At 38.0% G+C, this 27,842-nt stretch overlaps 1 protein-coding gene and 1 pseudogene across 1 annotated transcript; one reads left to right on the top strand and one right to left on the bottom strand.

Moving 5' to 3' along the window:
* The first annotated feature begins 8,263 nt into the window (after nucleotides 1–8,263).
* On the top strand, nucleotides 8,264–11,388 carry LOC115726462 (annotated as a pseudogene).
* A 6,232-nt stretch (nucleotides 11,389–17,620) lies between these two features.
* On the bottom strand, nucleotides 17,621–19,229 carry LOC115732176. Its single transcript, XM_030662843.2, has 2 exons — nucleotides 19,079–19,229; nucleotides 17,621–18,893 (listed from the first exon to the last, which is right to left on the bottom strand). Exon 2 carries the CDS (start codon nucleotides 18,869–18,871, stop codon nucleotides 18,296–18,298), a length of 576 nt encoding a protein of 191 aa, XP_030518703.1. The 5' UTR covers nucleotides 18,872–18,893; nucleotides 19,079–19,229; the 3' UTR covers nucleotides 17,621–18,295.
* Between the last annotated feature and the right edge of the window lie 8,613 nt (nucleotides 19,230–27,842).

Genomic DNA, 27,842 nt, shown 5'->3' with positions numbered 1-27,842 from the left:
TAGTTAATGTAACCAAATCTCCGAATCCTTAATCTCTGATTCGTAGGAATAAAATAGTTATCCACTATTTTATTTAGGTTTCTAATCAACCTACCAAAAATGATTAGTGGCGACTCCAAATTCTAACTCATTCTAATTAATCAAAGTTACAATTTGGTAGGGCTTAGGAGAGTCCGTATTAGGTTAGTCATTAAAATTAACCCGATAATCCATTAGCCTAAATTTGATTTTTAGGTCGCGACAGGCATCATGTGACAAAAAATAAAAATCACTAAAATATGGTCAAATTTAAAGATGTCAGGTTGAATTTTATAAATTAAGATTAAACCATGCTCATCCATGAAACAAGAAGATTAAAAGATCTAGTAACCATCAAAATGTGAACACTTCCTTACAAAAAAAAAAGAAATGTGAACACTAAACTTATCATACGACTAAATTTTGTATTTGTTTATTTTTTAGACAAATTAAATTCAACAAATATCAGGAATTGGGTTTTGTCAAGATCACCAATCCTCCACTTCCTTTTGCAATTTCAACATCTTGAATTCCATCAGCCTCCGAATTTAGCAAGTGGCCTAAATTTTTATTTATTTGAATTTACTATTTATTTGATCCTATAATTAATAAAAAAGTTTGAAAATTTTAAAATTTAGAAATTAAAAATTAAAGTACTTTTTATAAATATATTGCCTCAATTTTATCATTTTTATTTTTTCAATAACCATAGGAGCAAATGAATAGTAAATTCAAATAAATAAAAATTTAAGCTATGTGGCCAAATTCTGACAATGTAAGGGCCCTGCTAAGGGGCCACCTAGGATTAACCATGGCCAGATATGTGGCTACACACTACTATATATACATCCACAACAAGTGTTGAGTTCTATATCTCATTTGGACGACTCATTGAAGCTTTAGTTTAAGGTAAATGGTTTCTATCATGTTCTCTTTTTTTTTTGGATCTTAAATTTATTAAGCTTCAAAATTCTGTATGTGGTTGATATATTATATATCATATTTGTTTTGGTCTATAGTTTAACTAGAATATTTTATTTGTCCCTTGCTGCTTTTGATAATCTAAGTTTTTTGGATTTCTAATATCATAAAATGTTGGGTTTTCGTTTATGCATCCAGTAGTAAAAAGTGTCATTCGTGGCGAGCAAACCGGTCTTCACGGTGTCATTCAGGGTTGATATACCTAGAGTAGCAAAACACCACCGATTGGGCGATATTCGGGCGCTTCATCGAGGACTTGCGTCGTCGATTGCAACCAGAGGAGGGCGATATTTAGGCGCTTCATCGAGGACTTGCGTCATCGATTGCAACCAGAGGATCCATCAGAGAGACGTTATTCACACAATCGTCTCGTGCTTCCCCTTTAGAGCGATCCCTCTACTCAATGGCTCCACATCATACCGCAAACCACATCTCATGCGGACGGGAACATGTTGAGGATCCGGCGAGACAACCTCTACTTGGACAGCTACTAAATGGAGAATTTTGAGTAGTGGTTAGAGTTCGGAAGGACTGCTAGTCCCGTACATCCGATTTCCGGATCCACATTCCTAGGCTTCCGTGGTGACTACACTAACTTAGAAAACATTGCGGGATGAGGGAGGGATGTCATTAATCTTGGCCAGAACCAGCTCACAACCGTTGTTAACCAACTCACTCCCTCCATGGATTTTCGGATGAGGGTGAAATCACCGATCATTGTTATTCAAATGATTTACAAATTGATTAGATTCGATAGCATCTCTAACCGTATCACGACAACATTCGACGATGTGCTACCCCGTGAAATGCTGGCGCTAGAGAACGGCCGGAGTGACCTGTCATATACATTCGTCATGGGTTCGGAGATTGTGATCGACCCGTGAGGCGACTCGGGCTTCCTTTGTATAGGTGGAGCGCCCGAGTTAAGACTTTTGTCTTGAATTACTCGGATTGCGTAGAGAGAGGAGCGTTAGAGAGAGGAAGAGACTCTGGGAGGACGCTTTTTGTTTATATTTCTTGTGGATGATCAAATGATTAGGAGGGCACCCCTTTATATAGTAGGGGACCTCGGATTATAACTGTAGATCTAGATATCATCTAACAGTCTAGATCGCACCTCCTATCCTTTCAACTACCGATATTAAGTAGGAAGGTTCCGGAACACTCGGCAAATTACCGACTCGCCCGTCCCCGGAAACCTTCTAAAATATTCTAGAGACTAGTAGAAAACCCTAGACAAACCTTTATGACTTTTTCCCAACTGTTTCTTGGCTTCAGCCTGAAGATCTTGATTTTATCAAGAGACTCAAACTTTTCCTTGATCAAGTGCACATAACCATATAAGGAAGCCGTTAACAAATGTCTTGAAATAAAATTTTCAACACAAAGTTGTTGTATGGGTCCATTGATACAAGCCCGAATAACCTCTAATAGGTCAGAACTACGGACTGCAATTTTCTTCTTTATCTTGGTAATTTACCTCCACATCGTCTCATGCTAGACATGGTCGGTTAGGCCGAACCGCCGGTTCCGATTCTAAGAAAAGGTGGAACCGGCGGTTCCGGGCGGTTTCGATTCTGTTTTTTAAATTTAAATTTTAAAATAATAAATAGTAAAATAAACATAATAAATTATAAATTATAATCTAATTGTACATTGTAATAAAATTTGTGGAAAAAAGAGAGAGAGAGGAATGAGCTTGAACTTAATGAATTATCACTAAGCGCCTACATATCTTCTTGGGGATAGAAGAATCAAAGCCCATGTAGTTTTTTTACCTTTGATAACGCCAACTTACCCCATTGTCAATCGTCGCTACTTGTTGTAGTACCCGTGACGGTGGTATCTTCACAATCCTCACTAAAGAATTCATGTTCTTGATCCAGCTCTTGGTGTCGAAATCTAGCCTTCGTCCAATCGTCGACACAAGCTTGAGCTTTCATAGACTCCGGACTTAATCTTGAACGGCAAGAGTCCAAAGCTAATCCTCTAGCGTTAAATGCTTGTTCAACCGCAACCGTTGAAGAAGGGGTTGCTAATATCTCGCGAGCAATGAGTGCAAAAATTGGGTAATTGATTGAGTGACTCTTCCACCACTCCAAGATTTGGAAATCAGACTTGTGTTCGGCATTGCAAAACTCAAATTGAGTGGTTAAATATTTTTCTAATTTAGAAATATTACTTGTTGCCACTTTTTTTTTTATCTACTCTTGAGCATATTGTACCCTCTACTAAGTGAACTACCGGCTTTGCTTCGTGAGGCGATGGATTGTAAAGATCTACAATCACTTAAACCATATCTAGTACAAAATTCTCCATATAATACTACTATAGACTTTTTAATCTCTCCTTGTATATTTGAAATATCTATTGCATCCGCCAAATGTAAACAATCATAATAATACACATTCAGATAATCTAGTAAACCATCTAATTTAATACGTGGATCAAAAACAATACTAACTAAATAGACAAGAGGAATTTTGAAATAATAATGCAACTATTTTTCTCGCATTACTAAAATAGTCCAAGCTAATTCAATAACTTTTTCATATTCACTAAAAACACCACCAATATTAACACACTCTATTAAAAATAAATGCACAGTAGAATAATAAATACCATATAAAGTATTAGTAGCATCATTAAAAATTTTCCAAAAATCTATTTTTTTTTTTGCAAACGTCTCAATGTTGCGGAAGTAAAGTAATTTCGGGAATATTTTACGAAATAAACATACATAATAAATCTTTGTAATCAAAAGTTTGAAGAAGCAACTCGTAGGTAGAATTCCAACGAGTCAGAATATTTTTTGGAAATCTTTTTGCCCTTCTCTCATGTTGTTTACAAAATTTTTTCCATGCTTTTATAAAATGGGCATGACTCCATAAAAATTTAATTGCACCTTTTATTGGGGCGAAAGAAGTCTCAAGAGTTCGTAAACCATTTTGTACACATAAATTTAAAATATGGCAAGCACATCTAATGTGAAAAAATTATCCGCCAAAAGAGAGTTTACAAATATTTTCTAATTCGGGAATGGAAGCGGTATTTGCCGTGGCATTATCAAAACCAATTGAAAATATTTTATTTATTAAATTATATTTTTCTAAAACTTGCCTAATTATTCTATAAATATTATGAGCCGAATGCTTTTCATCAAAAACTTGAAATGCAATAAATCTTTTTTGAATGGTCTAGTCGTCACTTATCCAATGACACGCGATACCCATAGAAGAATGAATTTGCCAAGGATCACTCCAAATATCGCTTCCTAAATGCATACGTCCATTGAATTCTGCAAAAAAATTTGCTAAAGATTTTTTTTTTATTTTTTATAAAGATGCAAAAGTTCGCATTTAAGAGTACTTTTCGAAATAGTTGATGCTTGCGGAACCAACGCAAGATTTATCAAATATTTCAAATTAAAATTTTCACTAGTAGTAAACGGAGCATGATCAATGGAAACATATTTAGCTAATGTTTATTTATAAAGTGCATCGAAGTAACGGAATAAATGATGAGTATTAGAATTGGCTTACCCGAAAATTTGTTGTTGCGTAGTGTCGATCCTCGCTTGCGTTGGATGTTTTTTCGCCGGATGCCGATGGAATGTTCTGTAGCCGTCTTCTTTCATAAATTTGTGTGTTTGCGATCAATATTAACAATTTATATTATACTTACATTCGCTTTCATCATATACCTTGTCGAAGTTCGGTCACAAGTCAGATGTACTCTCTCGGCCCTTCCATTCTAGCTCATTTGCCATCGACGTTTCTTCGACACCGGTAGGAGGATGATGACTTTCTTGTATTGGGACGTGCTCGATGTTCGAAATGGGAACAACATTGATATTATTGTCGTCATCTTCCCAATATGTATACTCACGAGGATCATATCCAGGAATAGGATACTTGAAATCTCCCATCGACATCTTGGCTTTTCTAGTATTTCTACTTCCACTTGCCATTTTTGAGAAAATTGATCAGAAATCCGATTGAGAGAATTGAGGCGGGATTGAGAGAATTATTGAGAGGATTTGTGTGGACCCGGTCAATGGGCCGATTCCGGGCCGATTTTGGGCCCACGGTTCAATTTGGCCATGTCTAGTCTATGCAAGTCTCTATGCCACATTTAAGAGCAGATAAGATGTTAGCCTTTATCAGCCCCCTACTCTTTCCCTATATAAATGGCCAAGTCCTTTGTGCTACAATGCGTAAGACTCTTCTTTAAGTAGAGGTCTCTTGACAACAACCTTTTAGCTGTATAAGTGACGTAAATATCATTGGGAGTTAAGCACAATATGTACAATCCATTGGACATATTGCAACACCCAGTCTTATTTGACTTAAGAACACATAGATATTGTTGTTCTTGCGGTTCAGAAGAGTCACTGCATATGTCCAAATATGATACAGAAACTAAGTTCCATCTAAAGGAAGGTACAGTAAATGCTTTCCTTAATGTCAAATCAAAACTAGAAACTTCAAATAAAATGACAACTCCCACGAACTCAACATCAACTTTATTGTTGTTTCCCACAGTGAGCTTTGATTCTCCTTGATTTGGCTTCTTACGATTCATGAATCCCATATGGTGAATACAACATAGTTGGTTCTACCTCTATCTAGCCTCTGTAAATTGGATGAGGCTTTTGACAGATTGAATTCATAAATCAAAATCAAAGAATCATTACTTGTATGCTCACACTTAGACGACCAAGCTTTATATTTGTTACGATCCGTTTTTATGTGACCTTTTTTCTTACAAAAGAAGTTATTGTCACCATCCTTCTTAAATGTTGTTATCTTTGAACCCAAACCGTCAGAATGATCGGTGGTTTCATGAGTTCCTTTATGAGTATATTTTTTAAACTTCTTACTCAAGGTATCCACCATTCTTATGACGTAATCTCCGATCCCACAAGAACCATCAAACTTTATATTGAAGAGTCATCGCAGATATATCACAATTTTTACACAAGCCCCCAAGGCTTCAATCATCTATATAACGGTGCGGTCGGCTAGCAACCCACTTTCAAAGTGGTATAGAATGGATCGCTTTAGAAATAACAAGCAAATTCTATTGCTTTTAACCCGCACAACAAAATGTGTCTTCTCGAGTTCCATCACAAAGGCAATAAAATCTGCCGACTTATCCTTATTAAGAGCAACATAAATTTCTGCCGCCTATATCACAAACATAAAATCCTCTACCTACTTCACAAAGTCTAAACCAGTATGAACTTCAATCTTAATGGAGTTACCGTTTATAGAGAATGTGACTACTTTAATGAGCAATGTATACTAATGGCATCATGCGAGTGCCGTGTAACTTGAACTTTATAAGTACACATTTTGAGGGGTAGACACGTCATCATGTAATCACCTTTAGGCAGAATATATAATGTGCACTTTATACATGACGGCCTATCATGAGAGTATACCCCAACCTTTGAGTGGATGAGCCACCATGATTAGTCACTCTTCAACCTTATGCTGCACATGTGACCCATCGTAAATCAATATTGTGTAACTTAAAACCGTATAAGCACATATCCCGAGAGTTACATACATCATCATATAATCACCTTTGGGCGGAATATATGACATGCGATTGTAAACTCTCCCCATGACAGCAACCATGAGAATATATTCCAATTTTTGTGAATCACCACCTTTGGGTGTATGAATCACTAGAATTGATCAATCCTCAAGCATATGCTATACATGTATCCCTTCATGAACTAATACACAATCACCTCTTTTGGGAGTATGACCATGCATTAGAACTTGAGACATCCTACTATAATATGAGATTGATATTTCTCAAACCCAATCGGGTGTGCCGCTTTGGCGATCACCGTCCAACCGAATCTGTGAAACTCTCTCATACTAGAGATATAAACTTTATGTCTCACATTTGTCATATCCAAGTGATTTTAGACTTCATTATGGGGGCACTTTATTCTAAAATCATAAGAAATGCCTTTAGCATTGCTCTAGCCATTAATGCATGTTGGACCTTATACATGCCAACACTCAATAATACTTTACACATATTGTATGAGGTCATATTCTTATGAGCTAGCCTTAGTATTTCCGAAACCATATGGAAACACAAGAAAAAGGCCCAAAAGACCCCTAAAGGCACACAAATATAGGGTTTTCATGCATTTTTCTATCATTAAAAGCTTCAAAAATTTAAAATAAATGTATCACAATGTAGAGAATTTCAATACGAGTACAATGGTACTAAGATCGCCAAAAATTGACCTTAGATGCGCCTATACGTGCCGCTTGAATAGCTGGTGAGTGAGGCCCACTCGCCACACATGCATTGCACGTATGGCGCTTCAACCGGTCCAAATGGCTTGTTTGATCGATTCGGTCCAATCGGGTGCCGGCCCGATCAAGACGGTTCGATTGCTGGTCCGACCGCCAATCGGCCGGACCTATCAATGGTCAATGGTCGTGCCGTCATGACGTCATCCGCCACGTGGCAGCCTCCCATGAGGAGGCGCCATGTGGCACGCCCTGGTGAGGCGGTGCTGCCTTGCCGACGTCATTGCTGATGTTAGCGATTAAGGCGGCAACCTGCGCAGCGCACGAGGGAGTGCATGGAGCGACGAGCCTTCGCCCCACGGCGCATGGCCGCATGTGGAGGCTCCTGCGGCGTCTCCCGGTGGCCGGTGACCACTTGATCAAGTTGTCTTGACGAGTATTTTCCAATTATGTAATCAAACACAAGTTTCATTGCACGGAATTTGCAAAAAAAAAAACAGGCACAAAAGTAAGGCTCTAGTTTCGAACTACGGCGGCTCTAATATCGGCGATAGGCCATCCATGCGGCTGCCCGTTGTTGCAAACGACATGCTAGGATTGCTGTAATAAAAAACTTGAAACACAACAATAGAGGAAAAGGAATTTGTGCACCTGATTTGGAATTTGTCGTTCTTGATGCGGAATTCTGACGATTCGAAGTTCAAGCGCTTCCCCTCTATCGCCCTCCGGATGCTTGGAGTCGATGAGAGCGCCTCACACTCTCCTCTCTCACCTCATGAGTAGACTAAATGGCGTATGAAGTTATCGGGGTTAGAGGGGGCACCTTAACCCTATTTATAGAGTTTTAGCCGGGCCCTCTCATCACGGGCCGGGCCGAACTCGTACCACACTAGCCAGGTCCATATTTGACTTATTAAAAATCTTTATATCCCTCTTTTATTAGACCAATCCTATAAAAACGGTAATTACAATTCCAATTAATGCCCTTGTTAGGAAAATCCTTACATCACGGCCCTATTTATTGCACCCCTGTCACTGCTCGGCTTGTTAGAATGTGTCTCTATGTCAATCCATTGTGAGAACTGGATTTTGTTGTTTCCTTTTTCCCTCCTTTCATGCTTGTACTCCAGAAGCATTTGTTTCTGCCACTTTGCGCAGCACGGTGTTAAGAGTGTACTCAGAACAGTTTTACATGCTGCCTGTGTAACCAGGTTTATCCGGCTTCTGGAATTGAACGACGAGCATATAATAGGAGGAGTTAGAGTCACACTGTTAGAAGCGAATCATTGTCGAGGTGCAACTCTGATTCACTTTCGTCTGTCGAATGGTCAATGCTACTTGCACCCGGGAGACTTCAGAGCCTCAAAACTGATGCAAACTTACCCTCTTCTTGCAAACCAACGAGTCGATGTGCTTTACCTGGACACAACTTATCGCAATCCAAGATACAAGTACGACACTTTCGTTTCTGCAGAGTATAACTGACAAGCATCTTTTTGGTTGTGACTCTTGTCCAAAAGACTTGTTTATTCCGAGTGTTTTTTTATTTGTCCTTTTCAGGTTCCCTTCCAGAGAAGATGTACTAGATTATGTTGTCAAAGTTTCTAATGACTCCCTCAAAAAGCAACCGAAGACCCTTATTGTGTGGTTCGCGCTTATAGCATTGGGAAAGAGTGTGTCTACCTTGCTCTTTCAAAGGCGTTAGGGGTATGGCGATGCACTTGTTCCTCTTTTTTTGTGACACATTCGTACTTTATAGAGCAATAAGCATCCCTAGCTGTGAATTGCATGTGGCAGAAGCTCTACAGGTGGAGTGGTCATACATGTTTGTTTCTGAGTGTCAGAAAAATAAAGCATCATGAACTGTATCTATTATGTTGTGGGTTGGGATGCCGAGGAGGCAGTTTATAGTCTTAATTTTTGGGTCATAACACAAATAAAGGAGCCAAATCTGAGAAGCAGTACAAATTTATAAGTCTGCTTCATACCACTAGTCTGGTAAACTGGTTTGCCTTACTCGATCCTGATAGTTGGGGAAGCAAGCACCAGTCAAATATTAGGCCACAGATCTCTCGTGTTTAACCTAATTCTGAATGTCTTGTTCTTATCAAGCAACTATTTTTCAGTTTGGGGGAAAATGCGGTTTACATGAGGCTCTTGATGTGAAAATATTGAAGGCAATATGTGTTCTGTGCACATTGGGGAGAACCTACGCGTTTCTTTCTAATAGCTTTGCGGTCCTAGTATTGTTTCCAAAGAACCTCAGAATGATGAACATATCTCTGCAAAATCTTTGGATACCTTTTCATTGGGGATCGGTAGTAAGAGGATTATCTATTTTCATGTTGTTACCTTGTCATGCGCCGATGAGATGGTAATTGAATTTGAAAGAAGTCTTGCATGGAACGCATTTGATTGCAAGTGTTCTTGTAGGAGCTAGCTATCCTTCTCTGGACGAAGTGATATTGGGCAAACAACATCAGTTACTCTCCGTCAACTTCTTTCATGATGTTTTTAAGTTCTGCTGCCTCCATTAAATTATCAGAACGTAAGAAAAATATGAATTTACAAACCAAAAGTTCTCAGTATAGTTTGGTTGCTTCTTTAGGTTAGAGTACATGCAAATGCATCACGCAGACGTATTCTGTAGTCTTTCAAATGGCCAGACCTATCTGAGAGGATCAGCTCGAACCCAAAGGATACATATCTTCATGTCCTGCCTATATCATCCCTGCGGTTTGAAGTTTGATCCTATGCCTACCTTAATGAAGATTCGACGTAATCTTTTTATCCCTTTTTCCCGCGTAATTGACGACGGTAATGTTTTTGTTGTAGATCCTCCATACTTATTTGAAGTCTTATGGAGATCAATGCACAAATGTTTCGGCATTCCAACCAACTGGTAGTGTTACATATGCACACAACTTAAAAACCTATTGAGACAAATTCCTTTGCAATCTGTTTTATGGTCCTTAATTCCATTTCCTCAGGTTGGACCTACTCTGAGCGTACACAATTGAGTCCAATCAAACCCATCCACAAAGGCAAAGTTACCATTTATGGTGAGATTTGATGTTATGTTTGTCGGGTAAACTGGTACTGCACAAGCTGCAAACTGCATCAGTATTTCCGAAGTGTCGCATCTTATATTTTTCAGCAACAATTTGAGTGCAATGAGTGTAATTTGGCCTCTCGGTTTGTAATTGTATCTTCTCTTTTGGAGGGGGTTGGGGAAGCGAATAGGTTGCAAAGGATTTGATATCTCCTTTTTGGCAATTGTCATGACAAAAGTAGACAGCATTGACCACTACTTAGCACTTTGCAGGAGTTCCTTCTAATGAGCACTCCAGTTTTATAGAATTGAGGGAGTTTGTGCAGGTATGCTTCCAAACTCATTAATTTTTCAGGAACGTTTTCTGTGTAACATTGATGTTTGGGCTTGGCATAAAACCAAAAATCTGCAATTTCTCAGTTTTTGAGGCCAAACAAGATCATCCCGACTGTGAATGTTTGGAATGCTTCTACTAGAGGCAAGATGCAATCGTACTTTCGGCAATGGCTGAAAGACAAGCCTATGAGCCAGAATTCATGATTTCTGTACGTCACTGCAAAAATCTTCGGTCCCGCCTGCAGTACAAGTGTACCGCACCTTCATCAGGTCTTGGAAATCTGTTTGGTTTAATGTTCTTTCCCCACTTTCTTACTAATGTTTCTCCAAGTAGTCCTGATTTCAGCTCCACAAAATACATACATCACCAACTCTGTACAGAAGGGCTTAACATATTAACTCCAGTTGGTGCAAAGGACTGGGAGTCCACATGCTCATTTGAAATTCTATTTTGTGAAAGTGCAGGAAGAGGAGAAAGATGGTATACTGATAAAGCTTAAAGATACAGATGACCTCTGGTCGGTTCATGACCTTGTTGTAAACATATGTACTCATTTCTGTAAGAAAGGTTCTCGTTTTCTTTTTCTATTTTTCTTGTTTTATGGCTTTTCGGTAATGCCGAGATCATTGTAATTAAGCGCTACCTAAAGAATGAGATGAGACTGCTTCCAAGTATGAAGCCTTGACTAAGAAGTAAACGTGGAATTCATGAAGCAATTCCTTGTGTTTGTCCTTTGGCCTGTAGATATAATCCTCAGATCCTGGTCAATCACTTTTTCTGCAACCTCACATTGGAATATTGTCTTAGATATGGAATTGAATGTCCAATTTGCTCCGACTGAAGATTCTTCTAATTACCAGCTGGCTGCAATTTCGTCGTGCAGAGATGCACCTGAAATCAAGTTAGAAAAGCACTCTTTACTGCCATCAGGCTTGTTCTGGCCAAAATAACAAAGTGAAGCAGTCAGCTTGCTCAAGCTTTTTACATTACCTGATCTGGGAGATTGGGAATCTTCTTCTTCTGGACCCTTATCGTTCAATTGCTCGTCATTTCGTTTTCCCTTTAATTCTTACTAGTACAGAAGTTTTATCTTCTGTCAAGTGTATTTTGCTCTTTGAATATAGCAAATTCCACACCATGTCATGCAAAACAATTAGCCAATTGACTAGCTAAGCCTTGACATGTATTGTGGTGTTGATTTCGGAATTAGAAAAGACTCACTAAATTCACAAGGATACTTAAGATGAAATTGAATTGCATATTTGTTGCACCTAATGAGAATATATCTCCTCTTGCATTCAAGTAAAAGGGAGGACATCATCCAATTTATTCCCTCATTGTGTTGGTCGAAAACTAATTTGAATGCATATCACCTAATGCATGCAGTTTATTCTGGCTCTTCGAAGAAGGGTTATGCATTAAAACCCATTTTGTAAGAACTCTTACGGTAATAGTAGAACTTATTACAGGCAAAAGCTGTAACAAAAGGTTGGGAGCAAAATTGCAGGAAGCTCGGCCATTCTGCTTCCCGACCGGATTGAGGTACATTTGAAGAGGAACATACTTTATATGAATCCCCTCCCCGCAGGCTTCTCCTCCCTGTAACTTACTTCAATAAGCAGTCATATATATATATATATATATATATATATATATATATAGAGAGAGAGAGAGAGAGAGAGAGAGAGAGAGAGAGACCCAGCATCTTAGTAAAGGTGGATGGCATCATATGCTTGAGAGAAGACACTGATGAAATGTGAGGACAGGAAGCCTACGAGGGAGAGAGTTCAAATATAGTAGATCTCTCTAAATCTCTTGATGCTTCAGTCGACGATGAACGCCTTCTTGCTTACGAAAGGAAGAGAGAGAGATAGATAGATAGGTGATGATGATGATTATGGCTTAAAGGCACCATTATATAGGTACAGCACGAGATGTAAAGTCAAAACTCTTTCTTGTCCCATTTAGGCAGGGGGGAACCTTCATATACCGCTGTAGGAGAAACTTCTGGGTTGCGTGCCATGACACAAGAGACAAACTCATATCCCCTTGTTTCTGCTCGTTTCTAACGACACCAAACAAGTAGCATTGGGTGAAATTGCAGTGCAACTACGGGTTCTCCTCTTATTGTCGTTCGCCACACGGCAATAACGTGCTTTGAATGACCAACCGATGAAAACAAAGCTGGTTGATTTGCATCCGAATTCGAGGAGGGAGCGCATAGCAGTTTCTTGGTTTTGACTGCGAAATTTCCCCATCTCTATTGATGAAAAGAACCAAAAATCCAACACATTGATTGGTGGAAATGACTCAGGGATGTTGTCACCACGACAACAAAGAGCAGTTGACTACTCTGCTCATCTCTCAACCTCTCATATAGGCCCGAACTTATGTTGCAGAAACTGGCCAGCAGTCTTTTCTGGCAATCCCCATGTAGAATGCTCAGTTGGCTGCAACCATTACGAAGCAATGCTATGGCGAACCAGTCAAAGATCATTCTAGGTTCCACGCATGCAAACCCACTCCGCAGATGCCCGACAATTTCCTCGATATTCATGTCACGTGATCCTGCAATTCTGTTAGGAAGCAGGTCCTAGAATTTCAAATTACCATATACAATGAGGGTTCCTGGCTAGCAAGAGTAGTTGGTCAGAATCATCCAGGCTGTTGGCTGTCTTCGGTCATCGCCTAATACTTCATGCTCCTAAACTGACAGATCCAGCAAAAGAGAGTTCGCTTCAGAGTGCAGGACAGCCCCGCTATAGGCATCCGACAAACGACAGAAGCAGTACCCCCTTCAGAGAATTGCCTCGTAATGTCAACCAGGGTGGAAACAAAGAAGGTAGTTGGACTAGCCTCTGGTCGAGATTGAGCGGCCGCAGACTCACAAAGGGGGACATGAACTCTTATTCAGGTTTAAGCATGATGCCCAATTGTTTCATAAGAAGGTACTATGAAGTAACAATTCCACCCGCTGGATGTTTTGAATTAGAATATTGTCTAGTAAATCATGAAATACACATCAATTTCAATATGACACCATCAGGCGCCGATTAGTACAGAAGCTGAACTACGATCTAAACCTAAAACAGGTTCAAATGGGCTGAATTGCAGAAAGTGAATGCTCGAGGCTTATTTTCACTGAATGCAGCATCAAACATGAAATTAAAGAAACCCACTTTCTCTCCTAATCTGTGCACCAAACATAGCAACGTCAACAAACAGTCAAACAACCTTGAAGGAATTCAATCAAGCATCCAGATGGTCTTGTCCAAAACATATGGCGTGTATGTTTTCCTTTTAGTAAACTTGGAGCAATGCATACTCCAGTTAATATTAGCAGGCAAATAAAGGATGTCAAGGAGCCATCCAGGACAACTAGATCAGAACTTCAACGGTATAATTCAAACAGGTGATCAACAGCTAACCATGCAAGATCAGCGCGCTTGAAGCTTTAGACCTTTTATGCTGCAAGAGACGGAGAATGCAGATTCATGCACCACTATCAAAGCTGAAAACAAGACAAGCTAACTTGCTGGCAATATGTCTAGAATACTGAAACAATGGCTCATTTGCAAACCCACCAAGAAGGGCCAAAGATTCAAAGGCAGCGATTAAGTAACATAAAGATGTCACAATTTCATCCTTCTTGATCTTACACCCCAGTAATGAAGTATGACTCCTAACTTTGAAGTCAAGAATAGCTCTCAAAAGATCATATTAAGAAAAGCAGCTCCAACATCCACAAAGTACAATCAGCAATAGGCTTACACTAAGATACACACATCCCTTCGCTTATTCAGTTCACTCAGCCATACAGAACCACCCAATATAATTTCTGAGACTAGGAGCTTCTTGGAGAAGAACATAGAAATCAACATCCGCTATTGTTCACGAATTTTGGACAACTACGGATTCAAATTCATTGTGGTCTGGCGACAATATCATCAGCCTATTACACATGCTTCTATTGGGCCTCATCAAATTCATTGCCGCTGACGCATATAAGCCATCTTAATTTGCATTATAGAGTTTGGCAGTCAAAGGCTGGAGCAAGAACAGTTGACATATTGTGTCTGTATATCTAGTATTTTATCAGAGCCGGTAATGAAGCATATAGTTCTGCCAAGCATTGAAAAATCCATTTCAGGAGTTGCTCTCTTGGAAGCTCCAAAAGCAGCTCGGCCTGCATTACGTTACACAGGAGATGGATAAATTGATCGATAATCAACAGCAAAATGAAATCCAAAGAACTAGATCAACCACGAAAGAAAACTCCACCGTCTGTCCGGCCTAGAAATTCAACAAACAATCTCTAGATACAAACAACGTATAATCATACGGGCAGGGAATGATAGACATCAAGCTGATAATTCTTAGGAAGGAGACAGGAGGCATGCAAACATGCAGTCAATCGCAAACCTGATATATCTAATCATTTGACTGGCGACTTGAACTTTGAAGAAACATAAGTAATGTATGCCCTCACATATCCAGAGATCATTAATGAATATATAGGCTTAATGTTTGGGTAATTCCATGAACTTGATAACTGTACCGCCGAAGATTGAGAAGACCAAAGAACCCAATGTTCATCGCCATCTGGTATTTTATCAAGATAAATAAAATTTCAAGACCAAAGCCAGCCAAAACAGCATAAAGGCATAGTAGAGAGCTCAATGTGTATCCCCAACTAACAATCCTATTCAATGTGGTTGTACATAAAGGCAAGCGGAAGAATTTACAATATGTGAGATTCTTCCTCATAAAAGATGGCAAGTGAAAAAGGCAAGTTGACTGATGAATATCAGAACCAAACATGATAAAGAGTGAATGCGTGGTCTCCCTCATATGCCAATGAATTTCTGTCCATATCAGAGACCATTGAATCTGTCATTAGTTTGAAAACCTGCTTAGTCATGTTTGTTTTCATTCCAACCATCTTTCCTGAAGCATAGATCCTTGAAATTCCAAGGTCTGCTGCCATTCTTCTCACGTAAAGCTTCTTCAACAAAATCTCCATGGAACGAGGCTCTTTTCCATATTGCCAACGCAAATTTTCTGTAAACTGCATCAAGCTCCATATGTCTTTCTCAGCAGCTTCTCGGCTTCATCTATAATTTGCATGGGGTTCTCAAGATGATTTATGTACTCCAAAGGAAGATGGGGATTTATACTTATATCAATCTAGTAACGGCCAACACCGAACAAAAGTCAGACTATCCTTACCAAAAAAAAAAAAAAAAAAGTCAGACTATGAAAGTTAAGGCTATTCGACATGCCAGACTATGAAAGTTCATTTTCAATCAATCAAAAGTTAAACACCATTAAAACTAAAACTAGTGTGATTACTGAAGACTGTGATATACACATCAGACTTAACTTTTGCCCAGATGCCAACAACATTTTCCATCAACCTTGTAAAATGTAGTGTTATCATTTAAAAAAAAAAACTGGGCAGAATATGATGTGGAAAAGGGAGATAATACTGTGCTTTATACAGAAGAGAAGCTAGAGTGAGGGGTCATTATTTGTAAAACCATTCTCCCTTGCCACATTCTATAATATGTAGATCCACAAAAGAAAAACAAATTATGTAGACTCCACTGCCACTCCCAGAACTAAAGAGAATTCAGAAGCGTCAAATTAGATAATGAGTCATATGAAAGCCCAAGTCATTACCAATTTTAGGCCATGATCCGATTTTGTGTTTTAGGATGTGTTCAAAACCAACTTCTTTTGGCATAGTCACTGATATTTTACATACTGTTTCATGATAATTATTCCCTCCTTTGTTATAGCTGTTGTACTCTAATGACCTATGAAAGAGTCGTCGGATTTTCAGAGACATCAGATCTGGCCTTTCCTTGTCCACTGACGCATTGCATCATTTGTGCATAAATATGAGCTAGAGTGATAATTCATTATCCTTCAGGAGTTCACAACAATATAACGTCTCACTTATCAGAAATTAATTCGAAGAAATAGCGAAGTACCTGGACATCTTGGTAATAAACTGGAAGTACACGATGCTGCTCTACCTAGAAACAAAGTAAAGAGTTGCAATGTTCAGAAAATAAACTGGAAGTATGCAATGCTGCTCTATCTAGAAACAAAGCAAAGATTCGTAATGCTCAACACAAATTCAGCAACTAAATATGGAAAGCCAGTTGCATACTTTATGGTAAACAGAGATGGTAATAAAGTAGATGATATAAGATTGGATTGTCTCAGCAGCTAGAACTTCGGATCACATCTCCAATAAGACACGTGACACACAAGCTGCCAGCACTTAAACTTTGACAGGTGCTCAAAACAATTGATCACATGTCATCCCAATAGGGATAGGGTTCGATGAGCAACACAGAATAACAAAGACTGCCAAGGCAAGACAACATACATAAGCTAAATGGGAAGCATCATAAAAATTGGCGATTATAATGCTAATGGGTGCCGTAATTGCATGAGCTAATCATACAGCAGAAGATACCTTTGACAAGCTCTCAAATAGTATTTCAAAGAAGAGATCAATGACGTCATTCTCCACATCGCCTGTCTACTGCTCGCCGAAGATAGTACCAAAGCCTCTTATACCAATATCTCTCTCTCTCAGCCACACTGGCCTTACCTTTTCCGATTGAACCATGACACAAATCCTCCCTGAAAAGGCATCGCGGCCACTTAGAATCATTCAAGTGCATCAGCAGCATAAGCCAGGCCTAAAGCCTCGTGGCCTTCATGGATCATGATCCGCCAGAGTCTCTTTTTTTTTTTTGGCTCTTAAGCAAGAGTCTACGTTACCCAACATCTCCTAAGGAATTTTCTATGTTGTCTCACGTAAATAAGTACAAAGAATAATCCCTAATATTTTTCTTTGGGAAAGAATAGACGAAATAGAGTATCTCAAAAACAGCAGAATTCATGGGACACGGGCCAAAATGGCCCATATGATGAAATGGGCACCAGCATGTTTCCCCACTTTTTGTTTGAACACATTCAGATTATATATAAACTCCAAGACTCTCTGATAGGAACATTTCAACAGAAGCAAAATAGTAGAAGTTACTATGAATTCAGAAACGGTCTCGTCAACATCTTTGGATGCTTTACAGTAATCTCATCGAGGGTCTTTGAATGCGCTTTTAAGCATGCGAAAGCGCCTCACTGATAATCGCGAGCCTCACTGCATCCAGCTCACACCAAAAAGGGGTCACCCATACAACCCAACTAGGACTCGAGCACTCAGAGAGTTAGGGCCCAGTATAATAACCTCAAACAGAGTACAACTAAACTTAACCTCAACCCCATAGGGATAGAAACCTCTTCTCTTCAAACCATAACCTCGCTCCAAAAAGTAAAATCCAAAATCAAATTTCAATTCTCATACTATCACTATCTTACAGCTTTAATTAGCAGCATATGAATTTTAAATATCTAAAGTCCAAGTGACCTTCACTCGGATCATACAGTACTTTGCCCAAATATCCCTTTCAAATGTACCAGAGCATTGAGCAGGGAACTCTGCAGTGCCCTTGGCGATCTCCCTTTCGCTCTCACGTTTGTACCCATTGTGAACAAACAGATTCGCCCCAACTATGAGGGAGGAGCTCAATGGCACAGCTACTACAGATCTCGACAAAGGAATGTGCTCCCAGGACTTACTCTTCTGTTCTCGTCCAGAGTCTTCTGAAAGAGGGTACTTTCGTTTGTGAAGTTGGTATTGCGAGCAGTAATCTGTCCATAAACATAGGCACGGTCATTCCCATCTCCATTAAAGAGTATGACTTCCACAATAGCTACCGCTGCATCAAGAAACACGGCGTACTTCACTATCGCCGAACCCGTGTTTCCATTGACGTTCTCCTGTAAGAGCCTGTCATACACATTAGTGACGTCGTAAACGTTCCATGAGAACTGCCCTTTAATGTCATCCATGAGATCCACATCAATCGTAAAGCCTCCAAGGGCAGAGATGCCTCCAGCTGGGCCGTTCAACAAAGCTGCCGAACCGCTATCGCCCTCATCTCTTTTTTGGCTTTTTCGGTTGTAGATGTATTGACAACCCACGCCATCGGTGACTGTGATTATGCCGTACAGCTTGCCGCCAGGGTTGTTCAAGCGCAGCTCCACCGAGAACACCTCCACCAGTGGCCGTCCATAAGCGACCCGCCCTGGTTGTCCAAAGGCCTCAACAGCCATCCGTGGAACCCTTCGTGGTGCCCTGCAAAATGTTTAATCCAATCAAGATGCCGAACTAGCCTATAGGCTGCGACACGAACGACGAACGGCGCATGGAAAACGAACGAGAGTCGGTCCTTTCGAAACCTAACACGCATACACGACGAAGAGGACAAGCCCAGTCACAGTTCCTACGGGAACAGGACAGGATAAGGGACTCAAGCTTGCCTGTTCAGAGGCCGGAGGATGCTGGGCTAGTGGTGGTCGTCGAATGGCTTTGGTTGAGGCGACTGATCGGGCGCGATCGAGACGGCGGCAACGGTCGACGGAGCCTGTGGGTCCTCCTTCAGTCTCCTTTCGCCAACTCACCAACGCTCATGCCCTATTGAAAATGGGCATGTGTAGGCACGGGGCCATGCGAGGGGTAAATCAAAGGAGGAAAGGCGCAGGTGAGGCCCATCCGTTTATATTTTCTTTTTCCTTTTTAATTTGCAATCAAGTAAAAGAAAAAGGAAAAAAGTGCATATTTATCTAATTAGACATGCATATTTATCTGACTAGACATATTCTCTTTTAAGGAGAACATAAAATACATGACCATCAAGAATTAGGTGCCAACAGTTGGTAAACTGAAAAGACGAGGGACTCAATTGGTAAAGAGCGAAAAACATAGGGGACAAAAGTGATCTCAACCATTTTATCAATTAGTAACTTCTCCTTTGCTTTTTGTTTTTCTTCCTTTTTTTTTTCAATGTGGCCGAAAAGCCCTCTCACTCTCTCACAATTGGAATCCACTAGCTACTCTTTCTAAGAAACATCTTCTTTTTTCGCAAATCTTCTGTTATGGTACCTATGAAACTAAATAACCCAATTCTGTTGTTTAAAGCTTGCCAATATGCTGATTTGGGTATGAAGCAAATTGACAATCGTGGGGTTGGAACGTTTGAACGTTGATGGGTTGTGGTGATAAAGTGAGGTATTAGCTTTGGCTTTGTGTTTGTTAGGTAATTGTGAAGGATTAGAAAGATGCAATGGCAAAGGGATTTATTTATTATGCATGCTGGCTTTACCCAAAAATCCGCCCTTTGCGTTCTTGTGAAACCAGATTTTATAGCACAATAAATAGACTGCAAAACATAAAAGATAAAATCCGGTGCTATTTTGATAACGACCAATAATTGAAAACATAAAGATAGCATACGTTAATCCAAATGAAAAATCTATTAACGATGAAATCCTATCTAAGTTAAAATTTTAAAAAAATCTGGCAGACTAAGCCCACCAAAAAAGACCAGCTGATGAAGCTCATTAAAGTCCAATCTTATTGGAACCCAAATTTACAAAGACCATGACCAAACCCAAAAGAAATGCACTAAAATTTATCTGGACAAAATGTGGTATGTAGAAGAGGGATCAATCAAACACACAACAATGATATTTAGTTCATTATTGTTAGACTAGATTGTAATATTTTGTGGGAACACAATCCCACGTAGAAAGGGAAAGAAAACTTTTACGGTTTTACCAAGAAACTGCCTTTATGTCTTATTTGGTATGATGTCTTTTACAATTGCAGCATCATCCTACTAGTGAATTAGGATTTCCTTTTGCTTACTTAACAGTTATCTTGATGACAACTTTCTTAATGGATCGATTCCTGCAAATTTAGCTCGTGCCCTTCTTACCCAGTCATGAGTGAATATTTGCATTTTTATCTGTTAAGGCCCATCGATTGCCAATTATAACGAAGTTAACTACTTTGCCTATCTGTAAATGTTGATACCCTGCAGGTCCCTTTCGGGAAACTACCTCGAAGGTTTGATTCCAGGGGAAATTGGTGACATTATCTCACTTGACTATTTGTAAGTCATGAAATAAAGTTCCATGAGTTATAGAGCAAAGAATAAATTATAACATGGATTACAACTTGTATTGCTTTTCAAATTGGACTTGGAAGATAATCAGCTGGATGGACCTCCTAATTCAAGCCTTGGAAATTTAAGGAACTTAAAGAAACTATAAGACTGTTATCTTTAGATTATATTGAATTCATTATGGTTTTTAATCTATCTTTATTCTAAACCATTAGGCAAGCACTTCAGTTTTCAACTGTTATCCACTGAGCTGCAAAACCATTGTAGTTGAGGTATTTGCTTGGCTCGGAAGGTTTTCTTTGATTCCTAAGCATGATGAAAGGCATATGGTTGAGAAACTAATATCAGAAAACGATAAAGTGGGGGTCAAATTTATTGTTGACAGTAATTTTTTGTTCACATTGTCACTCTTATAAAATGACTATAAAATCTTAAGCTTTGCCATTAATCTCTTGAACTATCTCTAATTTGTTACCCCAATTTGACAATATGACCACGGTAGGTTATGACAAGACATTTCAAATGTGTATTAATGACACATGCCACTAATTTTCGAATTGATTTGGCATTAAGATTTTATTGCATAAAATTTTAGGATGTAACTTGCTTTTTTATCCGTAATATGCTTTGAATTCGTTTCCATATATGTAGTTACATTGGGTTTGATTCTTATTGAAGCCGTGTCAAGCACCTCATATCCATGTTCCACCTTGTTCTTTAATCACTCGTTTGAAAGAAATGCATATCTGACTGTTTGTTACTCCTGCAGCTATTTTTCTAGAAACAATTTTATTGGACCAATACCAAATTCATTTGCCAAGTTAACTGAGTTGTAAGTGATGCAATGCGACAATTAATTTGATATGTGGCATTTGGAATAACCATTTTTTTCTTTTGAACTTCGTACATGCTACGTGCAGCTGGATAGGTGGCAATACAATATCAGGAAATATACTTGCTTTTATTGGGAAATGAATCAATCTTACCAATCTGTATGTATTGTATGTCATTCTGTTAATCTATCAATCTTTTTCCTCTTAAAGAACTATATCTTCATTTTACTAATGTCTGTATATTTGTGTTGAATGGATGTACAAGGCACACTAGTAGAGGGGCCCATTCCTTCTACCATATCCTCATTGAGACTATTAGAGGAGTTGTGAGATCATATTCCTCTATCTAGTAGCTGGAACATGCAGTTTAGGCATTATATGCATCGCTACAAATAAGGAATCTACACAGATGAAACAAATGACTTTTTTTTTTTTGTCTTTTTTGTCAGGAGGATATCTGATTTGAAAGTATCAAGTATGAATTTCCCTAATCTAAGTAGTCTGCATAGATGAAACATTTTGTTAACTTTTCTTTGGTTTAAGATTCTTATTAAAATATTCGTGAGCAGAGTGATGAACTTATGAAATCTATGTGGTATGTGTTAGCTTTTGAAATGAGACCATATCTAACCAAAACAGTTTAACAAAAAGTTTAAATATAGCAATTATTATTTGAAATTTCTTTCAAAAATTGCTATATTGTAAAGTATCAATTGTGGTGTTGGCTTAATTTATGTAAACAATTGTACTCAAAGGATAGTTCAGTCCTCAAAATATTTGTAAAAAATGCAAAGGGATTATATCGTATTATAGTTTGTAGTTTATTGAGGCAATATATTTCTTACTAATGTTCATGTTATTTCTCTTTTCTTGGCAGAGATCTGAGCTTTAATAGGTTAACTAGTGAAATCCTTGGGACAAGTCATAATTTTGAAAGTTTGACTTTCGTGTAAGTTAATAAATTCATAGAATAAGATATATTCGGTTATCAAATTACCTCACATTTAATTAATTTCTTACATTGTCTGTCTTATATCTTTCGTTGCTGCTTGTCTAACCAGAAGTGAGATGTGCTAATCTCTATTGGATGTAGGCCTCTGAGTCATAATTCACTAAGCAGAGCAGTACCCAATTGGATATTGGACAATGGGCAGATTAAATCGCGAGTTAATAATTCAATAATAAATCTTTAAGTTTGCCAATAATATTATTCATTCATCACTAAAGTATACATATATGTGTCATGTTTATGTGAGTTTGATGATTTTGTAGTGTGATGCAGTCAATGTTGTTGCTTCTTATTCAAACAAAACAGTTTAACAAAAAGTTTAAATACAGCCATTATTATTTGAAATTTTTTTCAAAAATTGCTATATTGTAAAGTATCAATTGTGACGTTGGCTTAGTTTTTGCAAACAATTGTACTCAAAGGATAGTTCAGTCTAGAGAGTGCCATTTGGGCCCGGAACCGGCCCGTTGACCGGGCCCACGGTTCCAACCCGGAACCGTGAAAAAAAAAAAAAAAGGCGGGGCCCGGGGCGAGAGCCCAACGGCTCTCGCCCCGGGCCCCGCCACCCTCTCTTGGGCCGTTGGGAAAATTAAACAAAAAAAATAATTAAAAATAATTCTTGCCTATAAATACATATGCTTTCCCTTTCATTTTGGTCATAAATTCTCCGAACAATCTCTCGAATTCTCTCCGAAATCCTCTCAAATCGCTCAAATTCTCCCAATTCTCTCAATCCCGACTCAATTCTGTCAATCGGATTTCCGATCAATTCTCTCAAAAATGGCAAGTGGAAGCAGAAATGCCGACAAGGGCAAGATGACTATGGGAGATTCCGAGTATCCCATTCCCGAATATGATCCTCGTGAGTATGCAAGTTGGGAAGACGATGACGATAATATCAACTATGTCCCGATTCCGAACGTCGAGCACATCCCAACACAAGAAAATCTTCATCCTCCCACCGGTGTCGAAGAAGCGTCAACGGCAAATGAGCCGGAACGGAAGGGCCGAGATAATACATCCGACTTGTGGCTACACTTCGACAAGGTACGTGATGAAGGCGAAGGTAAGTATAATATAAAATGTAAATATTGTTCGCAAACATATAAATTTACGAAAGGAGACGGCTACGAAACATTCCATCGGCATTTAACAAAAATACATCCAACGCAAGCGGGGATCGACAATACGTAACAACAAATTTCCGGGTACGCCACTTCTAATCCTCATCCTATATTTCGTTTCACTGAAGCAGTTTATAAACAAACATTAGGTGAATATGTTGCCCTTGATCATGCTCGGTTTAATATTGGTGAAAATTTTAATATGAAATATTTGATAAATACTGCGTTGGTTCCGCAAGCGCCAACTATTCCAAAAAATACTCTTAAACGCGAAGTTTTTCATCTTTATAAAAAAGGAAAAAAATCTTTAGCAAAATTTTTTGCCGAATTCAATGGACGTGTGCATATAGGTAGCGATATTTGGAGTGATCCTTGGCAAATTCATTCTTATATGGGTGTCACGTGTCATTGGATAGGTGACGATTGGACGATTCAAAAAAGACTTATTGCATTCCGAGTTTTTGATGAAAGACATTCGGCTCATAATATTTATAGAATAATTAGGCAAGTTTTAGAAGAATATAATTTAATAAATAAAGTATTTTCAATTGGTTTTGATAATGCCGCCGTAAATACCGCTTCTATTCCCGAATTAGAAAATATTTGCAAACCCACTTTTGGTGGACAATTTTTTCACATTAGATGTACTTGTCATGTTTTAAATTTATGTGTACAAGATGGTTTACGAACTCTTGACACTTCTCTCGCCCCAATAAAGAGTGCAATTAAATTTTTATGGAGTCGTCCCCATTGTATGAAATCATGGGGAAAATTTTGTAAACAAAATGGGAGAAGGGCAAGAAGATTTCCAAAAGATATTCCGACTCGTTGGAATTCTACGTACGAGTTGTTTCGGCAAACTTTTGAATATAAAGATTTATTATGTATGTTTATTTCACAAAATATTCCCGAAATTACTTTACTTCCTCAACATTGTGACGTTTGCAAGAAAATTTTAGATATTTTGAAAATTTTTAATGATGCTACTAAGACTTTATTTGGTATTTATTATCCTACTACGCATTTATTTTTAATAGAGTGTGTTAATATTGGTAGTGTTTTTAGTGAATATGAAAATGATACCGTATTAGATCGAACTATTTTAGTAATGCGAGAAAAATGATTGCATTATTATTTGCAAATTCCTCTTATCTATTTAGTTGGTATTGTTTTTGATCCACGTATTAAATTAGACGGTTTACAAGATTATTTGAATGTGTATTATCATGATTGTTTACATTTAGAAGATTCAATAAATATTTCAAATATACTAGGAGATGTTAAAGAATCTATAGTAGCATTGTATGGAGAATTTTGTAGTAGATATGGTTTAAGTGATTCCGGATCTTTACAATTTACTGCCTCACGTAGCGAAGGTGGTAGTTCACTTAGTAGAGGGTATAATATGCTTAAGAGTAAGCAAAAAAAACAAAAAGGGGCAACATGTAGTATTTCTGAATTAGAAAAATATTTAACCACTCAATTTGAGTTTCGTGATGCGGAACATATTACAGATTTCGAAATCCTGAAGTGGTGGAAGAGTCACCAAATCGATTATCCAGTTCTCGCCCTCATCGCTCGTCAGATATTAGCAACCCCTTCTTCAACGGTTACAGTTGAACAAGCATTTAGTGCTGGAAGATTAATTTTGGACTCTCGCCGTTCAAGATTAAGCCCGGACTCCGTGGAAGCTCAAGCTTGTGTCGGCGATTGGACGAGGGCGAAATATCGACACCAAGAGTTAGATCGTGAACACGAATTTTTTAGCGATGATGTTGGAGATACCACCGCCACGGGTACCACAATGGGTAGCGACGATTGACGATGGGGTAAGTTGGGGTTCTCAAAGGTAAAAGAACTACATGGGCTTTGATTCTTCTATCCCCAAGAAGATATGTAGGCGCTTAATGATAATTCATTAAGTTCAAGCCCATTCCTCCTCTTTTTTTTTTCCCCATATTTTTTTACAATGTACAATTTAATTGTATTTTATAATTTATAATTTATTATGTTTATTTTATTATTTATTATTTTAAAAATTAATATTAAAAAAGGAATCGGAATGAACCGCCGATTCCGAAGCGGAACCGGAAGTATACACGGCCGGTTCCTGAACAGGAACCGGCCGTTCCACCGAACCGGCCGTGTATAGTTCAGTCCTCAATATATTAGTGCAAAAAATGTAAAGGGATTAAATCATATTATAGTTTGTAATTTATGGAGGCAATATATTTCTCACTAATGTTCATGTGATTTCTCTTTTCTTGGTAGAGATCTGAGCTTTAATAGGTTAACTAATGAAATCCCTGGGACAATTCATAATTTTGAAAGTTTAACTTTCGTGTAATAACTTCACAGAATAAGATATATTCAGTTATCAAATTACCTCACATTTAATTAATTTCTTACATTGCCTGTATTATATCTTTCGCTATTACTTGTCTAACTAGAAGTGAGATGTGCTAATCTCTATTGGATGTAGGTCTCCGAGTCATAATTCACTAAGCGGAGCAGTACCCAATTGGATATTGGACGGTGGACAGATTAAATTGTGAGTTAATAATTTAGGAATAAATCTTTAAGTTTGCCAATAATGATATTCATTCATCACTAAAGTATACACACATATATATGTATATCTTGTCTCTTTGATTTTGATGATTTTGTGGTATGATGCAGTCAATGTTGCTTCTTATTCAAATAAGAAATTAAATACCAAATTTAATGACAATCTTTATTTTAGGATAGCTCGCATACTCCTATATTCCTAATGAGAGTTACTCCCAAAATGGTATTTGTAAATTCAACCGTTAAATCATGTATCTCAAATTTCAAATTGATTGAATTTTTCTAACTATTACATTAGCACATGAAAAACTTCAACGTAATAAATTTCAAAAATAAAGAGTAAAAGATAACTTCAATAGATAAAACACTTATAGATGATTAACTTGAAATTTGACACACATGATCTACATACGTAGAATATCAAATCCAACGGCTGAATTTACATACATCATAATATCACCGTTTAGAAATAGCTCTCACAAGAATATATATATATATATATATATATATATATATATATATATATATATATAGATGCGCTAAGTCATATAGTGCGATCTTTATAGTGAAAAATGTCGCAAAGGGACATAAGAAATGTAGTAAAAAAACAAAATGGTAAATTCAAACATTTATATGGATGTTAATCCAATCCAATCTAATCTAACTCTATATAAAATAGGGCGTTAGTGTGAAACTTTCACTGAACAAAAACATCCTTATAATTTTGTTTAATACCTGAAATACCCTGTAATAACTTAAATAGTTTTATTCCTAATATTTGTCTTCCTAATTAGAGCATGAGTTATTCTTGTCTACTCAATTGGAGTGATATATGTGTAATATTGTCTTCCTAATTGAAATACTATTTGTGCAATGCCTAGAACGTAAAATATTAGGGAAAAGTACACTAGAAGTACCATAACTTATGTACGGCGTTCACTTGAGTGCCATAACTTTCAAAACGTTCACTTAAGTGCCATAACTTTCAAAATCGTTTACTTGAGTGCCATGTTGACGTGAACGCCAGAAAAGCCGACGTGGCACACGCGGAAAAGTTTTTGTAGCACGCCGGAAAAGTTACTGTAGCACTCAAGTGAATGATTTTACTCCGACGTAGCACTCAAGTGAACGATTTTTGAAAATTATGGCACTTAAGTAAACGTTTTGAAAGTTATGGCACTCAAGTGAACGCCGTACACAAGTTATGACACTTTTAGTGTACTTTTCCCTAAAATATTGTTACCCTCTCACATTAACACATTCTATTTTTTCTTTCTTTGTGACGTATTTGAGATTTTGAGGTATGTAATTATTTTTCTTTTAATTTTGTTTTGTAGCTATTGTTGCTTTGTATCTCAATCTTGAATGCCACTATATTATTATAATGTTTTATAATGTCAAACATAATTGAAAATACAATTTCCTCATGATTTGCTATTGAAAAGAAATCATATATAATTGAGTAATCAATTACTCTAATTAACATAGAAGGAAAAAAATATGCAGCACGGGACAATGTCACTGATGAGATATAACCAGATTAATTACCTAAGTGACCCTTTTTTTTCCTAGGTAGTCCCACAT

Source organism: Rhodamnia argentea, chromosome 11, assembly GCF_020921035.1.
Source record: "Rhodamnia argentea isolate NSW1041297 chromosome 11, ASM2092103v1, whole genome shotgun sequence".
Classification (NCBI taxonomy): Eukaryota; Viridiplantae; Streptophyta; class Magnoliopsida; order Myrtales; family Myrtaceae; genus Rhodamnia; species Rhodamnia argentea.
The sequence above is the reverse complement of the archived record's forward strand: the minus strand, read 5'-3'. Positions and strand labels throughout refer to the sequence as shown.

Bases quoted from the DNA above. Each gene is read 5' to 3' on its own strand.
- LOC115732176 (XM_030662843.2), bottom strand. From the start codon at position 18,871: ATGGCTGTTGAGGCCTTTGGACAACCAGGGCGGGTCGCTTATGGACGG.